Genomic DNA, 18311 nt, shown 5'->3' on the forward strand with positions numbered 1-18311 from the left:
TATTTCAGAAGTTCTCTCTTGGCTCCTGCCTTTTGCTGCAATTTGATAAGGAATGTGGCATTACAGTGGCTAGTGCCAAATTAGGAAAGATTTATTAACTGTTCTCCCAATCACTTTTATAATACTAAAGGTATAAAGGCTCTTCTTGTTTTAACAGGTTATCATGACAATCACATTGTAATTCGGTGGTTTTGGGCTGCTGTGGAAAGGTTCAACAATGAACAACGACTAAGACTTTTGCAGGTAGGAAATCAACTGTTGTGTGTAGAAATAGTTTGCATCACTAAAATTAGATGCTAAAATAGTTCTGCCTAGGTGTATGATAGCCAAAAACAATGATGATGGCTAATGGGAGTAACCTGAATAACCTCAAGAGACTCATAAAAATGTTAAGTGACTAAAGCACACACTCTATATTTTTATAGTTTTCTAACGTAAAAAATAAGTTTAAGATAAAGCATGTGATGTCAATAATCCCTTACTGGTGTTTTAGACTAGTGAAGATAGTAAAGCATAGAGACTGGTAAAGCTAAAAAACTGTAATTGGTTTTGCGATTAGGTAGAAATTATAATATTTGTATAGCTTATGAAAGAGAAAGCTTAGATGGAAGATAAAGTACTTTAAATTAGAAGATGATGATGAAAACCCGAAAATCAGTCCAATTCCATTTTCACTAAGTCAGCCTGCAGAATTAATTTTGCTAATGAAGGACAAACTCCTTTCAACAGAGGAATACATGTGGGCTTACTAGGGAGTTAATTTTTATGAAATACAGGTTATCTCCATTGTAACTGTAAAGAAACAACCCCACACCCCAAACCATAACATGTGTTTGAGCTCTTATTGAATCAGAATTTACATCTGATCATTGAATTACCCATGAGTAGGATGAAGGATTTTCTTTATCCATTTAAGTACTTTGCTTCAGAATTAAGTCCTTTTCTTACAGTATTCATTGCTGTTTATAACAGTATTGAAATTCACGTGACCAAAAAGGCCTTACACAAAGCCATTATCCTACATGATTACCATTTTCTTAGTTACTCTTCATACAGAAAAAAAACACAGTAGGAAAAAAAATGACTTAGGCCTAAGCTGAAATAACTTGATATTAATGGTGTTTTATTCTACAGTACTTGGGTAGCATAATTACTCTTATTATGGCTTTCAAAGAGAATGCTTTGAAGGAAATTATTCTGGGAACCTGTCTGTTCTAGAGCCCTATCAGGAAATGGCGCGTTTTCCTTTATCGTACGTTTAAAGTAGCATCTATTACTTGTGTCTCACAAATTTCCTTATTTTGCAAATATTTTCGCGTATGCATTTGAACTGCAGTGAGTATGCTGATATAAATAAATTCCTAACCTACACCATCTGCATCCAGTACCCTTGATGCTTTGTTTGTGCTGGCAGTTTGTTACAGGCACATCCAGCATACCTTACGAAGGATTTGCCTCTCTAAGAGGGAGCAATGGTCCAAGAAGGTTTTGCGTGGAGAAGTGGGGGAAGATCACTGCTCTTCCAAGGTACAACTGTGTGTTAAACTTGCATTAGTGATGTTAATACTAGAGGTACAACTAATATTCATTAGTTACTAGAACAGATAAGCCATTTGAGAAACATTATCAAGTTTTAAGTGAATATGCAAATATATTTTGCCTTGCTTGGAAATTTACATCCTCACTGTTCTACTGTCTGATGCATGCATTTTTCTTTGAACTCTTTTTTTTTTTTCTCATAAGATGGACACGGCAGTGTAGCTGAGGCTGACATCTATATTTCAATGCTTACTTTAATGGAAAATGTTATTAGCATGATTAATGACATCTAAACTTAGTTTTGTTACATTTTGATTACATCTGCAAGTATTTACTTCCTGAAGGTGCTGTTCATCATTTAGGAGCAAGGTTAATACAAATTAAAATAAAATAGCACCTGTGACGATGTCTGAGTGAAAGCCAATGGCAAACTTCTAGAATGGGATGCACATAGCCATTAAAGTAGAGTTTAGTTGTGTAATTTTTATAATTTGATACCAAAACTGTGTGCAAGTCTGGAAGAAACAAACTGCGGATTACAGAAAAGGTGCATTTTGAGTAAAGGGTTGTTTGACTTAAGAGTATGAGAGTCCAAGATGCAAGCAGGATTTGAGTTGTGCAAGGTCTTGAAGACAAGAAGCAGCATTTAAATTGGGTGGTGACATGTTTGGAGGAGTAGGATGAGAAAAAAAAAGTTGCTTTTTAATCATTTGATTTTGTAAAAACAGAAAAAGAGAGTTGTTTTCCAAGCTTAATGGTAACTATACCAGGACTAGAATAATGACATTTGAGTGATGTAAGAAACCGCTTCGAGCATGAACACATTGACAATAAATAAATAAATAAAATTGCAGTTTCTATCCTTTTCCATATTGTGAAGAAGCTGATATATTTCTGGAAGTTTCCCTTTCATCCAGTTCTGGAATTCTGCAGTCTCTAGAATGAGTTAACAGCTGTTAGAAGTACAGTTAACATGTAAAATGTAGGTGAACTAACTGATTAGCCACATCTCAGCGTTTAGTCTGCTTCTTGTAACTTGTGGTAGTGGCTTTGGACTGGACTGATCCATGGAGGAAATTCAACCTAACTCTAAGCCCATTCCTCCTAAACAGATTCCTCAGGAATAGCTTGCATTCAGAGTCTAGTTTTAGGCACAAAATGGTTGTCCAACGCATGGAGAGCTTCTCTGACCAGCAACCCTTAGCTGCTTTCTCCAGCTTAATGTCAGAGGCAGGGATATCTCTTAGGTTCTCTCTGGCCTGCAGGCTGCCATTTGAACCACAGTGAGACAGTCAAAGAAACAGAAACAACAGTGTGAAGTCCACAGACATGGCAGGTAGCCTTTACACAAAGCCAATTTGCCACCTTATGGTACAAGACAAGCAAATTCTGGAAATGGGTATTTCAAACTAAATACTCTAATACCTTTCAGAGGCTTAATGATACCTTGTAGTAAGATAAGCCTACTTTGTTATGGATGACCTGTGGGCTAGTTTTGATTCTGTTTCAAAAAGAAAAAGCTTTGATTTTCTTTTTCAATTATTTCTGACCAAAATCTAATCATTTGTTTTAAGTTTAAGTGAGAAAGTGGATTGTGGGAGACTATCTGAATGTTCTCTAATACTGAAATTCCTGGTGCTAACAAGCACAGCTTGCAGTGTGGAAAAGGTCAGGACATGCCTGAACAGGATGCTCACGATTTCCTCTTAAAAGATTATGCAGAGCCCTGATTGTCATAAACTGCAGAATAAAACTACTTCTTGTAGAGCAACGTGGAGAAATGTGTAGAGAATATAAACTACCATATTCAGTTCAGCAAGTAAGGGGGAAATGCCAGCTCTTCGCATTTAGGAGAATCATGCACTTCAGTTTTAATTTATGATTCCCTTTTTTAGGAAACATTTGATTTCTGTCTCTGTAGAGAGCTTTTAACATACTTTCACAAATGTGAAAGCTCAAGTAACCCAATGCTACAGTGCTTGTTAAAATAAACAACTGTGTATGACAAACATCTACAGTTGTTGTGAGCTGGCAATTCCTGGCATTCATATGTGGAACTTTGACCTCATAAAAAATAACTGATCTTCCACGTTTACACTTAAATGGACTAAGTCCTAAGCAGAAAGCTGTATTTGCATTTTTAAATATCTAGTTCCTGCGTACAGTCTAGCTTCAGCCCAAGTCTTACCAGCTTCAAAGACTTACTGTGCTAACACCAAGTAGTACTGGCTGGCAGGTAAGATGTTGTTAATAGTGATCCTGAATAGCAAACTTTCAGTTTTCCGAACAAGTCTTGTGTGTAAACACACTGCTGGATCTGATGAGAATGCTGCCCTGGGACTCTTGCTGATTCTCAGATAACTAAAGCATTTGTGTTCAGGCACCATCACTCACTTGTGGCAGTGTTACAGTTTGTAAATTGCTCTTTTAGTTTCTAAGTGGGAGTGCTTGTAAAGTCTGGTTATGCTTGGCATGAGTGTGGCAAAAGCTAGGATTCAACAAGTCAGTGGATTTTACTTTTTTTTTCCCTGTTTCTAAAATAACTACTGCACAGCTTAAAAACACACAAAAACACCTGTCCCTATTTCTTCTTCCTAATTTTGAGGCACAGAATGCAACTAATGTAGTTAAGTAGGTTTGTGATTGTGGTTTAAATGTCTCTGAATATAAACACAAACATGTTAATTTGATATGTATGGAGTTCACAGTGTTCTGATTGCTGTGTAATCAATTGTGCGGAATCAAATTACTGAGATTTCCGTGAGACACATCAGGTTGCTTAGCTGATATCACTGTCTTTTACAGTAGTAAGTCAGTAGCACGTGAAAGGCCCTGAAAAGGTTGATTTTTATGAGTTTGGCTTAACTATTGCTATCCCTGATGCCACTTCTATTCCTTTCTTTCACATTGTGTTTTATATCAGACTAAATCAACAGGGGGACTGTTATTCTTTCAGTTCACTTCCTTGCTGAGAAGTTGGTTGTGCTCCAGGTAGTTTTCATTGCTGTACAGATAGGAGCTAATGGTAACACATGCAATGATTCACATGCAAATAGCATGCATCTTGCTGCTGGACTTTACTCTAAGTCACTTTATTTTACTGCTGTAATACTGTTCAAAATGTAATGAAGTGGAGATTGACTGGAAATTTAGACTTCAGGAACCAAGGTACTTTTCCTTATGTTACCAAATGTGAGTCCAAGAAAATGAACAATTAATGTCCACATGATTTGGTATGTTGGAATGGAAAAATGCTGTCCAGAGAAGAAAAACCTTTCCTCCTGGAGGCTTAAAATTTTCTTGTGAGGGTGAGAAAGGCATACATTCCCTCAGTAGGCCAAGATCTTAAGTTTCTGTCTTTTTTAATGACTTGGTTTTCCAAAGTAGGTGATTATGTTTTTAAAATCGCCCTCAAAATTAAGATAAAACTCAATTCTCTTAATAAATGTAAATAATATGCCAAATTACTATTAAACCAGCTTGTAATGAATCCCTCACTAATTATATACAGTGTCTTTTATAAGTTGTGGTTTTACAGCCCACACAGCATGATCCATACTTCTAATGAGTGGTTGTCAGCCCCAAGCAGCAGAAGCATGTGGTTAGGCTGTGAATTGCCTAAGACTCTTCCACAATCTTCGCTGAACCTAAGCAGTCACTGAGCCCTTCCAGACACTGTGCTCCTGTTGCCCATTTGCTGCTGGGTCTAAATCAGCCTCTTTCTCCTAAGTGGAAATTTCTATTTAAATCATCATCGTAATAATGAAGGCAATAATAGTTTACTCTGTTACTTTGTAAGAATTTTGGAAAGGCAAAACAGAAGTACAGAGAAAGCTTTCCTTCAAGAGCCTTAGTGGGGTGGCAGAGTGGAAGAATTTTTATCAGGCTCCTGGAGTACAGGCTGGGGAAATGCTCTCTCCTCTATACAGCATACGCTACAAGTGTACTTTCAAGCATACTGTATTTAGGGGTGCAAAATTCAGTTTTTAGTATAAATCTTTAAAGTGGGAAAGATACTTCCTCCAGCTTTCCTTGCCATCATTTCTTCCTCAGAAACATACCACATTAAAAGCTCTGTCTATTTCAGTAGAGCAGGCTCATCCACCGTGGTGCTTTAGAAAGTATTTTCCTTAGCCTACACTGAAGCCAGGCAGGGACACTTATTCTACTAAAAGAAGAAACTTTTGTCATCTCCCTTTTTACTCCCTGGAAGAGGTTTCAAGAGTCAGTTCAAAGCCTCAGAAAACTGAGGCAGATGGACTTTGGAAACTGAGAAATAAACCACGTGGTTTTACTTTTCAGAAAACAGGATGGTATGTTATAGCTACTTACATAGTTTTGTGTAATTACAAAAAGCAGTATTCTAAAGGTCATTGACTTGCAGGGCCAGATACACAGATAGTGTAAATCAGCACAAGCAGTAACTTCCGAGCAACATGATCTGTGTGCTGAGGAAATGTATGAGGAAGAGCATCCAATTTGTCTGTTCTTTATTACTACTTGTATATCTTGCATATTTCTTAATCTTTCATCAAATCTAATAACTTATGCATATTCATCATACTGAAATGGACCGTTTGTGATTACAAATACAGTATTCAAATATCATCAATACAGAAAAATAAATTACATTTCCTAAGATCCATTTAAAACCAAGGTTTCAGAACAGAATGCTTGATTTGTACCATGTTATATCATTCTCTTCTCCTGCACATTTAATGGATAAAATTTATCCCATGCCTCCTGCGCTGTCATTGTGTCAAAGGCCTTCATAAATGCTCCTTACTGGTTATTTTAATTAGAAAAAAGTACATTAAACCTTACTACTTGTTCTGCTGGAAAGCATCATTTGACAGGACAGTCTTCCGAACGAATACTACCTGGCCATCTATATGCATGCACGTATCACTCTGCATATTTTCTTTTGAACTTTTTAAATAATGTACTTTTCTACCTCCTCTCTATTTCCCCTCAGGGCTCACACTTGTTTCAATCGTCTGGACCTTCCCCCTTATCCATCATTCTCTATGCTATATGAAAAACTGTTGACAGCAGTTGAAGAGACAAGTACTTTTGGACTTGAGTGATGCGCAAACCACAGTGCCCAGCTCTTTGGACTTTTGTGGATCTGCCTTCTCAAAGAACGAATGAACGTTTGTATTGGATTTCCTAGAGGAAAATTGTTTTATGGTGCAATTCAAATAATGAGGTTCCATGAAAGAACTTATGAAGCAATTATAAAGCGTTATGGTAGTGGCAGAATTCTCTGCAGTGAATCTAGAGTGTGCCTGAAGTGCAGGGAAAAACAAGTCTTGCAATCCACACTTTTTCAGGTCGGCCAAACTTGTTACATTTTATTTTCTGAGCAAACAAGAAATGTGTGATCCCGTGTTGTGATCAACCTGACTACTGCAAAACTGACATGTACCTGAAAACTGGATTTCACCAGAGTTGCTGAATAGAAAATTCAAGTCAAAATGTGAAATCATTCAGGCCCCCACCTACTCAGTAAATTAGCAAAAAATCATACAATATACTTTTTTTTTTTTCTTTAAGACTATTCATGAAGGTACATTACTTTATGCCATATGTTATAACAGCATATTCAGTACTTGCTATACCTAAGACTTCAAAAGCCTGCATGGTGTGCACCACAGAATTCAAGTTCCTGTGACAGAAGTGAATTGGAAGGAAAGTCAGTAAGAAAGGATGCAACAATAATGGCTTGCATTAAGGAGGTTTGTGGAAATGTGTTTGCCAGTGCTGTATATGACAAAAGATGAGCTGTTAAATGAACTTAATAACTTCATAAAATCAGACTGATTTTATGGTTTGTACTGCATGGAAACTATTTTAAGAAGAAACTAGCAATTTATCGCAGCATATCAGGAAAAAAAAATCCTAACACAGTGACTTCTGTTTATTTTTATAGGCTCATTGTATTACATTTCTTAGAGTGTACACAGGAAACAAACTAAAATGCTCTTTCTGTTTTTGTCACTTTCCATGCTTGAACAGACATTCTGCTAGTGTTTATTCTTTGAGCACTATCAAAGGAAAAAATAAAGCCTTTTTATTTTTATAAGAGTAAAAAACTCCCAAAAATATTTTGCACTGAATGTACCAAAGTTGATGGGACATTACGATCTGACTGACAGCAAACTGTATCACTATCAAGTATCTATAAAAACGCTTAGGAACCAGGCTTTCTTCACAGTGCCATGTCTATAGATATCAGGACTGTGCACATAAGTAATAATTTTATAATACTATATGTGGTATCATAATATGCATTTATTTTAAATGCATCTGGATCATTTTTCATGCATTGGATAACTTAATGCAGTGGAGTTTAATACAGATATTTCATATGCTCCCCACAACTTTTTATTTGTACAGCACCATGAAACACTAGCTCATTTGGAAATCTATGAGTAACCTACTCTAAGGTGAGTCACTGGCCATAATGCCGCTGTTCATATCAATGAACTGCAATATGTAAAGTGTTCATTGTGTCTTGCCTTTTCACTGATAAATAGTTTTCTTATAAAATGTTATTTGAAAGAATTTTTATGGCATATCAAACATTGCATGGACAGATTTCCTCATGCTTAATTTTGCTGAAATACACAAGGCTTGCTTGCATCTATTTTTGGTACTTTCCTCTAGATGGTCTTGTGGAACGCGAATGCGGCTGAGCACTCGTTCTTGTGCAGCTGCTGCAACGCAGTGCGTCCACATGTTTTAAATTCCAGGAAGTTGCACGTGGATATTGGATGACAAGAACATCAATCTAGCTTTGCGCTAGTCTTCTTGGTAGCACTGAAGCACAGCACCCCCTGCTTCGTGGGAACAGTAGCCTCTGAAGTAAACTTAGCGTTCTCACTTTGGGGACTCTTGAAAGGGCATCTCAGGGAGGTATGCTGCTCGTTCCTGCGGGAGTGTTTTTCCTGTGGTGGTGAATGTCAGCGGAGGTGTTGTCAGCAAAGACTGCCGTTCCACCCTCCAAGTTGGAAGGCAGGTGCAGCTGTGGTGGTGGCTGCAAAACTGAGGAAACCCTCCAGGCTTCCTGGGAAAGTGTTACCTGTGCAAAGGAAACCCCACTTGCAAAATCAGAGTGAAAGCATCCTTTGATTTCAGGAATAATTGAGCTTCTGCATGACATCTGGGACTTTGTTACCTAAGTAATGTAGGTTTTCCTGCTCTACTTCTGGCTGGCATGAAGTAGCAAAGAAAAATCCAAACATCTCCCTATTTTTACAGATATATTTATCAGTCTTTGCTAAAATTGCACGTAACAGATGCTAATGCACACCTTTTTTCAGAACAAGGATGAGCGAGCAGTAGGCAAACTGACTTTTCATCAGGTCACTCCAGCATGGCTCATGTTTCCTATGATCCATTCACTGAGTAGCTAAAACTCAGGCACTCAAATCAGAGTGCAACTTTTGCTCGGTTGAAGGACTGCAGAATTTTGATTTTACACTCCTGTGTTATCTGTGGTCTAAAAAGGAGATTTCCCAGGTGGAAACTGTATCTACGATTTTTGAACCAGAAACTCTTTGGAATGAAAAGTTTAAATATTTGGCACAAAGTAAGTTTATACTAGTCTGCCTTTAAGTTATGCTTTTGTACAAATCAAGAAGAATAAATGAATTTGTCAGTTTTTATTTAAATATATTTACCGCACCTATTTGTTCTGTGTTTATGCATACATAAATAATTGAAATCAGTCACGATGATCCAGTATTCTGTAAAGATGTGATAGGATCAACAGCGGGTCAGCTGTCAAAAGAAATGGGGAATCCATGTAGCATTAAGATCCAGAGAGACTGAGAAGCTGCTTCTTGCTCCTTTGCAGCCAACATCACCTGGAAGACTCTCAAGAAATCCTGTTTGAAAGTGATGAAGAGTTAGCTGCCCAGATACAGCTACCTGTTCTGCCCCGAGCACGTGGCTGGATCTCAGTGCAGTTGCTCTGAACAGATAAGCAGGGAGGGTGTGTAGAAAAGGAAGCCTGACCTTTGTCAGACCAGTATGTCTCCTGGCTATGGAGTGGAATATTCTCTCCTCAGTGTGGGAAGCCTTTCCCATTGAACATGTCCCAGGTGATAGACAACTTGTGTGTCCTGCAGTTGCAATCAGCAACCAGAGTGCTTTAGCTTATGTCACGCTGTGGCAGGCACAAGGGGCCAGAGTAAAGAAAGATAAAGAAGCATTTCCAAAATCTCTGTACTTCCTCAGAGATTTTCCAGACAGTGCTAAGCAGCTTTCCACTTAGGAAGGAAAAAAGCTAGTCTTCAAGTGAAGTAGACAAAAGATTTCCTTCGGCTACCATGTGATGACAACTTGTACTAACTTTACCTACAGCATCTCCACCAGACAAAGCACCCGCAGCGTTGAAGTGAGGTGCCCATGTTTTCTGCTCTGCCAGGAGGCTGAGCCATGCACTGCTAGCCAAAAAGCAGCCACAACACTCCTAAATACACCGGGAAAACTTGTCAACATTGACTTTATCCGATGTGGTGCCTACTGTAGCAAGCAGTTACCCATCCAAAAGCTGCAAGCCAGCATGCTTACTGTTAGCAGTGTTTTCACCCACAGCAGGTGAGAGATGGCTGCCTGTTACCTTTGTAACACCTTCAGCAGCACATCGCAGGTTATCTTGTGAAAGTAGTCTTTCAATCCAAAATAAAATCCTATTTAACACAATTCTAATCAAGAGCAAACCTTTTCCCCCACTCTCTACCTGCTGTTTTCCTTGGTATTCATCAAACATTTGCCCCTTTCCTTGCTTTTAAAAATAGTTTTTGTTGTCCATGTTGCGAACCTACCATAAAAAGGTGTTAATAATGCTTAGAGAGCATCTAGGATGAAATTTGTCTGCGTATGCAGGTGTGCTGGGCACACCATGAACTCCACATTAAAGCTGTTAACCTTACTGAATATATGTAATCTTTAGGGAAACTGAAAATCGAGGCAGCAGCATTCTGGCAGGACATCAGATGAAGTTTCTGGCATGAGATAAACTGGCAGTGGACTGGCAGTTTGCTCAGTTTCAAATTATAGGAAAGAAAGCAGTTTTGTGGTTTCCTATGTATTTTTAATCTTTTTTAAAAGTCAAAAAAAAAAAAAAAAAAAGGCTTCCTTCTGAAGCACTGGTATCATCTGGTTGCTGACTCTAATCTCAGCAGTATTAATTGCAGATGTAAAGTTACTCCAGTGCTATCTGCAGAGGTTTCTGGAGATGTGTGCAAGCACCCTGTCTCTGGAGTGAAGGAATTCCTGTGCACAGAAGGGGAATCTCTGGCAGCTGTGTTTGAATCGCCTGTTTAAGTTCATTTCCCATGGCTTAAAGCAAGTTAATTCTTTTTAGTGATTGAAACTTACTTGTATTAAATTATACTAGCAGTTACATTTTCTTGCCACTGATTTTAAGCGGAGGATGAATCTATTCCTGTTAGCACTAATGGGAATTGGGCAATAAGGATGGTCTCCAGTCATAGTTACAAACTTAACTGTAAGAGTGTTAATGTTAACCTTGCAGTATTAATGCTCGACCATCACTGCTATTTTCCCTTCTCATCCCTTCCTCCCTGGGCAAGCAAATTGAACGCTAAGCAAAATTTCAGAATAATTACTCAGACATAGCTTCTCAAACAGTAGCATTTTGGATTTACTATGCAGTCTGAAACAGAACTGCTGAAGTATTAGGGGCTGATTAGCTCACCAATTGCAAGTAAAAAAAAAAACTTTACAACTTTATTAGCATAGTCACAGTGGCTGCTGTTGGACTAGTCTAATGTTTTACTTAAATATTTTACAATGAAAAAAGCATAAAGCATTGAATTTGAAATTCCTTGCTTTCAGGGAAAATAAATATATGTTAAGTAAGTAGTAGGGGGAGAGAACTTTATCGTAAATCCATTAAGGTTAAAAGCCTTTTTATGACCCATTTTTGCTACTAATACGCAAAATTATAAAGCTGGCCATATAAACACACAGTTTTCACGGTGTGTGTGTGTTGGTTTACTCGTTGCATGTAGGCCATTAGCTTCACAGTGCTCCTGTTTGGCTTCAGACTGGTGCAAATGCAGCAGACATCTAATATTTCAAACATTCAGTGCTATGAAAAGTTTTTTATTAAAGCATTTCTAGTATTTTCTAAAATAGTTTTACTGGAAAGAAAAGTATTGTTCAGGCTGAAACTTCATTTAGGGCTCTACTTTACAGATTTTGCTCAGTGACCTTATGCCATAGGTATTGTAAGATAAACTCATGATTAATTTTAGAGTTCTGATTAAAATCAGTGACATACTGACATTTTTGTCACTGCTTAGAAAGACTACTGACTGTAGGTAAAAGGATGACAGTCAGGGACTCCTCTGAATGGCTACAACCCATGGTAGTATCTGTATGTATTCAGAATGCAATTACAATATTTCCTGAGGGCTATTGTGAAAGAATTACTGCGCTCATTAATCACCCCCTTCTAAATTGATAATTGGAATTTTGAACTTGATTCCTTTATGTACCAAGTGCAGTCAGATTACATTGCAAATGTAACCTGTACAAAACAAATATAATTGTAGATGCCTTCTGATGATTCTCCTAAACTCATGGTGAATGTGAAAGGAAGCCAAGCTGTTTCTTCCAATCCTAGATTCCTTTAAAACACTTCCGAGTAATGAAAATTCTGGTATTTTTTGTTGTTTTTCCAGTTTGTGTTTGTTTGTTTCTAACTTCTAGAAAGTTCTCCTTTGGCCCCTACTAGAAAAGGCTCTGTCTGCCTTAGAGGGTTTTTACTAAGCACTCAGGAGTATATTGTTCCACTAGTTTAACATAGTTTTGTGCTGACATCCATATAATCAGTTTTTAAACATAGAGACCTACAAAACTCCATAGGACTCTGGTCTCCCTTATGCTGGGCTGCCTTCCAAAGGCTGGCCGTCCTCTCCTTTTTAATTGCACATAATCCTGCAATCACCTGGAGACAAATGCTGATGGCCTATATTGACTGTAACTATAGTATCGGAGTGAGATTGTGGTGGTATTTATTTTTTCCATCAAGAATTAAACTGGTCTCCTTTGCAATAAGAGCCTTCAGTACAAAGAGTCGATGGGATTGTAGTTCCTCTCACACTGTGAACAGCTGAAGAAAAAATATGTCTTAACCCAATAGTGCTAGATGTTTTCTGGAAACCGGGCATGTGATTAGGTATCCAAGGGTCAAATGTGCTTTGACTTCAGTTTTGCCAAGTTCATAGCAAGGCAGGGGATTTTTCCTGTGATATCTTCTGTTGACAGAATCGTCCAATTCTCGTAAGCTGCTTCAGGCTGTTGGCTGGCAGCACAAGCCCTCACAGGGACGCAGGTGAGCGTGGATCCAGAGGTCATGGCAGAGGGGGAATTGTTTTTGTAGTGAAGTCCGTGCCTTTCACGGATGGAGGGTTTGTCATACAGCCCTTCAACTGGTTTCTTCCAAAGGGTATTTTCACACCTCCATTGCCTGTTAGTTGCAGTACAAGCAGCTCCTCACATATTCTGTTGACTATTCAAAAGCTCTTGTGTTAAATCAGGAGAATTACAATTTTTTCATAGTTAAAAATATTCATCTAACAATAGAAATCTGGCCAATGAAAAAATACTTTGCTGAGACATCATATTTGATGGTAATGCTGACTGTAGTCACATTGGAGCTGAAATTACTGTATGAATAAGCAAATAAATCTCTGACGCCTCATAAATAGTGCTAAGGAAGGAATGTAATTGTAGGTGCTGTAATGATAAGATACAGCACTTCTACAACATGTGAAATGGAGCCGTGGAACAGTGCTAGAGTGGTGACAAGACTGAAAGAGTAGGGACAGGAAAAGGACTGGGCTTCGAAATAGCTAGTGGGGCAGTGAGCTGTGCTGACCACTGGATGTACAAAAGGAGATACTTTTAGCTTGAAAATTAGGCTATGATAATGTACCAAGGAAAAATGACTATTTATCCTGAAATAGATTACTGTTACTACCACTGGAAGGCATGTTTTGGCTGATTATTTCAGGTTTTGAAAATCTAAAGCACACAATCTGAAAACCATTTTCTGTTTTTGTTTATTTCTTGTTTTACTTTTTATTTTTTTTTTTTTTAATTTGACTGCTCTCAGGAAAATGAAAGCTTCTAAATAAGGGTTGTGTCTGGAAGTCCTTTTTAACTGGTTTTACAAATAATTATTGTGTTTACTACCAGCTGCATTTGGCAAGAGAAATAGTATCTGTTAAAAAGTTAAATCATCACTACTTAAGAGGACTTTCATTTTAAATGTGATGGGCCAAACCCCCAACATTTAGCTGTGTGAAAACGTAGTGTTTTTTTTTGTTGTTGTTGTTTGTTTGTTTGTTTTTTATGTTTGAGTTTTGTGTTAAGGTTGTGTATGAACTATGAATTTCCACAAAGAGTTTTTTGTCATTCTGGGATTGATGTGAAGTTTCTAAAGGTTATTTAAGATAATAAAACTATTCTCAATTATCTTGTTAGCTTTGGCCAAGCCGATGCAAGTCTTGAGTTCATTCACACTCTAGTGACATTGTCAGAAAAAGTATCAAGTAAGAGGACAGGAAGAATTTCAAGACCTGGTCCTCTACCTAAAAGCTGACCTGGTTCTTTACCTAAAAGCCAAGACGACTGGATATCCGAGTCTGGTATAAAAGTCAAAAGAAGAATTCCTTGCAAGTTTTCTTCTTCAGCGTGGTAACTGAGGTGGAAGAGTTTCATGTAAACTTAAGTCCTAAACTAGAAGACATTTAGTGTGTTGGACCACAATGGTTCAATAGTTCCATAGAGCAGGACATTTTCCTGCAACGAGTCTGCAACACTCAGGAGACTGCTGTTTATTATCAGCATTGCAGGGAGGAAGACAAATTATAATAATATGAAGTACGTATATCATCTTAGGAGGATGCTTTTTCTTTGTACTCTGTTTTTCCTTGGAATGAAATAGCCTTGAGGGCATCCACAAATCCTGATCAGCAAGGCTGCCTTTTGTATAAGTGATTGAACATTTACACTCGTAAGGCTTGGTACAGTATGGAAGGGGAATACTTTGTAGAAAAGAAGGTCTTGAGGGATGTGGTGTAGAGTACTGGCTCCCCCAGGTCAGTCAGTATTCTTGCCCTTGCTAGGCTATGGTTTGGGTTATTGAGCATGTTTGAAAGCGCATATAGTTTTACAAGTTTTTGTAGTGGGGATGCAGGCATCCAGAATCTAACAGGTATATAGGTGCATCTCCCTCATTTTTGACAATTACTTGATATAATTTTATACCAAGTTATTTGTTTTTAAAGAATTTCAGGCACTGAGAATATAGAGTGCATATTTATTTCTAAGCTTTAAGTAGAACACGTGGTGTATTTTTTAATCCTTTCCATATGTTTCAGTTAAGTGTTCACAAGACTATATATCAAATACAATACCAAGTTTTTCTATCTTTCTACAAGCTGATTTGTTTCATCTGAATTTGGTATATGTCTTTCACAAAACACTAAATGGGGAAAATGTGCTTCAAGCATTAAGATGGTGTATGTCCTTTTCTCCGTTTACATTGCATCACATTTCACTTTTTTTCTTTGAGGCAGAGGGAGCAGATATGAAATGTGTTGAGTGTTTGACAGGCATTTTGTTGTGCCTGGCTTCAAGGATTGTACTGTAATGTTTGACTGCTCACACATTCACATAATTATCTACTCAGTTGAATACAGGACTGCTGTGTTGTATTTCCTGTTATTCAAAAACAATTGGGGAAAAGATTTTTCTGTGTATAATTTTATTTTCATACTGATCTCTATTTTGTTTAAGACCATGTTTCATCATGAAATCACTTAATTAAAATAAATCTTCTTACAAAATCCACTTTAGAAATCAATTATTTTATTGTGCCTCTGACTACGTCTTAACAGTGTTTAAATGAGTGCCTTTCACTTCTGTGTCATTTTGTGTCCTTTGCATCAGTTTAAGACTTGTGGAGAAACCACAGGATAGTCTTTCTTACATCACCTTTTCTAAGGGACTTCTGGTGGCCCAAGGAGTCTGGTGTGTTACGACTCATCATTTATAGCAGAAACAGTAAGGATTCTCCAACCATATGCAACAGAATTTGAACAAGAACATTTGAAACAAAGGCTATCATATAAATTCAACAAAGAAGCAGACTACAGTCAAGATGTTGGAGAGGCCCAGGCTGCACAAAAAACTCTGCTTTTGTCTGGAGTATCAGAATGAGCAGCAACGTGCTTTATGACAGTGGATTAACACAGAAAAACACTGTATTTTCATAGGGAAATATCTTTAGGGAAAAAGGTATTTTTCTGTCTTTCACAAAAGTCAGTGCCTTCCACTAAAGATTTCTTCTTACTTTGGGAACAGATTATACTAGCTAGTGAGCGATATCGGTCTTTATTCAGTACTTGGGTAAGAGTTCGCCCACCAAGGCGCAGGCCAAGTAGGCCTTTGTTCTTGACGGGCAAGTTGTCACTTCTCCTACGTTACAGTTTTTATGAACTCTTTTTAGAATCAAATATGCAAGTATATTTCTATTATTTTAAACTTTCCTAGACAGTAATTTTGCAGTATCTTGCTGCTAGTGGAAATGAAGTGCAAGCTAGCCTAAATCGTTAATTGGGAGCTGCTGTGGGAGGAGGAAAGGCTTTGAGAACCTTTCTGCCCCAGCTCTCTGTTGTACTTCTCAATTCTAGGTTCATAATACAGTTCATCGATACCTGATGCCATGTATCAAACAGTTGCACATTTTTCTCTCAGTGTGAAGAATGGTGCTTGTATAGATCTCGTGCCATGTGACACTGAGGCAATTCTGCTAAGCATTGGCGAAATACAGAGACTTTGCCTTTTGGTACTCATTTCCTATGTGCAAATGTGGTGGCATTCTTGCAGAGATTTTGATACGGAAAATCTGTAAATGACCTGTATTGAATACAGTCATGATAATCCTTATTGATTGGCGAATGTTTGTTTTCAATGGTTGGGTCATTTCCAGAACTGACCACTGTAGATATAGCAGGAGATAGTGTGCTGATTCTGTGGGGCCTGTTGCAAAATGTCCTTCTGTGGTTTGAGTATTTCATGTTTTAGTTGGGTATTTGGGATCAGTGAAGTTGCTTCAGCAAGTGGTGCTCTTGTAGATGTTTGGGATGTAGATAATCTCTATAGGGTAGTGGCTTTTGTTGTATGGTTTGGTTGTTTTTGGTTTTGATTATTTTATCCTCACAGAGAGAAACACCATTCACTGTCAGTTAACTACAGGAGTACCACTCCTAAGACAGGCAGCTTTATGCTATAATCTGAGAGGCATAGAATCAGCACATTTTTTGGCTTGCCTGCCCTATGTGGTGTTCTGGCGTGCCAGCTCCATGCTCTTCTGCCAAGCAAACAACCACGGGTACTTCGCACAGCAACAATCACCCACTCTGCAGGCAGATTTGCTGCTGATGCTTGAAGGTTGCAAGTAGCAGACGGAACATGTAGAAGACATGGATCTTTTTCCATGACTTTTGAATTTCAGGACACTGAAAATGCTCAGGTAAGGTTTCACATGTTGTTGCTTTACTTAAGCATGTACTGCCCTGTGGAATGGCTTGATTATTAAATTAATCTTTTGCCTCGTGGTTTTTGAGGCCTTTCTTGTGCCACAGATTAGGGTATTACCTTGTTCATGTCGTGTTAAAGAAGCTATTACAAACAAGTTAGAGAAGAAGGCTCAGACATTCACAGCTTCCATCTATGTGACTCTTAATGTTGTCCACCTGTCTTCCAACCCAGAAAAAAGTTACTTGCTGAAGAGGGTAGCTTGCTGTCTGTTTGCTCCAAGTTAGGTTGGACATGACAGGTCTGAGTTGAAATCAGCACTTCTTGAGGGAACCAGGCTTTTTCCCAACAGTTAGTTTCCTAAATGACCTATGGCTCTGAACTACATAAGCTGTATGTCATTGTCCTTACCAAATGAAACATGGACCAAGAGAAGTTCTTTCCATTAATGTCTCTAAAGACTTTAAAAAGCCAACTTCATAATGGATAGATAATTAAGGAATGCAAAAGAAAATGTGTTAAGAATGGGAATCATGAAGCTAATACATTTGGGATAATTAAAAAATATCAATTAATGACCAGATGCACGCATTAGTGATAAGTATAGCTCACGAACCTGTGCTGCTTAGCCTTCACCTTACCATTCCCCCTTCTCCACCCTTTGTCATTCGCTGTGGTATTGTATCTAATTAAAATTCCAAAGTCCTCAGGGTGGAGTCCTGCTAATTATACCCTTGTCTAAGTGCCACACATTTCTATGACATTATATAAACACATAACTAAGACTACAATAACATGCCCCTATCACAAAGTGTTTTTAGTATGTATTTGGTTTTCAGGACTTAAGGGGAGAGTAGAGCAGTTCCTGGCCTTGCAAGGATTGGTAGCGACACACAAACAGCTAAGGAGACAAACAAAAGCACTGTCATTTACTTTTTGGCACCAAGTGCTATAATAACCTAAAGCATCTTCATTGCAGTCAGAATTTAATTTTACTCTTGTGGATCAGTCGGTATGTTCAGAATGCTGCTTTTCATACCACACAAAGAATGCTTTTCAACAGAACCGATCTTTTCTATGTGTATTTTTATTCTATTTATTCAAATCTACTTGAAACCGTGTTAAAATGAACAAAAGGGTATGGTTTGGAACTTTGCAGGGATGGTAGAGCTCTGTAGGACAGA

At 38.0% G+C, this 18311-nt stretch overlaps 1 protein-coding gene across 5 annotated transcripts in view; it reads left to right on the forward strand.

The window, feature by feature from the left end:
• HECW2 (HECT, C2 and WW domain containing E3 ubiquitin protein ligase 2) overlaps window positions 1–15434 on the forward strand; it is a 164502-nt gene extending 149068 nt beyond the window's left edge. For all 5 annotated transcript variants that reach the window (XM_084523310.1, XM_084523309.1, XM_084523312.1 and 2 more), the window contains 3 exons: window positions 158–243; window positions 1415–1527; window positions 6515–15434. In XM_084523310.1, the coding sequence (XP_084379436.1) occupies window positions 158–243; window positions 1415–1527; window positions 6515–6626 (311 nt within the window). In that variant the 3' untranslated portion in view covers window positions 6627–15434. The remainder of the gene's footprint in view (window positions 1–157; window positions 244–1414; window positions 1528–6514) is intronic.
• The last annotated feature ends 2877 nt before the right edge of the window (window positions 15435–18311 follow it).

The sequence above is a fragment of the Aythya ferina genome, assembly GCF_964211825.1.
Source record: "Aythya ferina genome assembly, chromosome: 6".
In the NCBI taxonomy this organism is placed as follows: domain Eukaryota; kingdom Metazoa; phylum Chordata; class Aves; order Anseriformes; family Anatidae; genus Aythya; species Aythya ferina.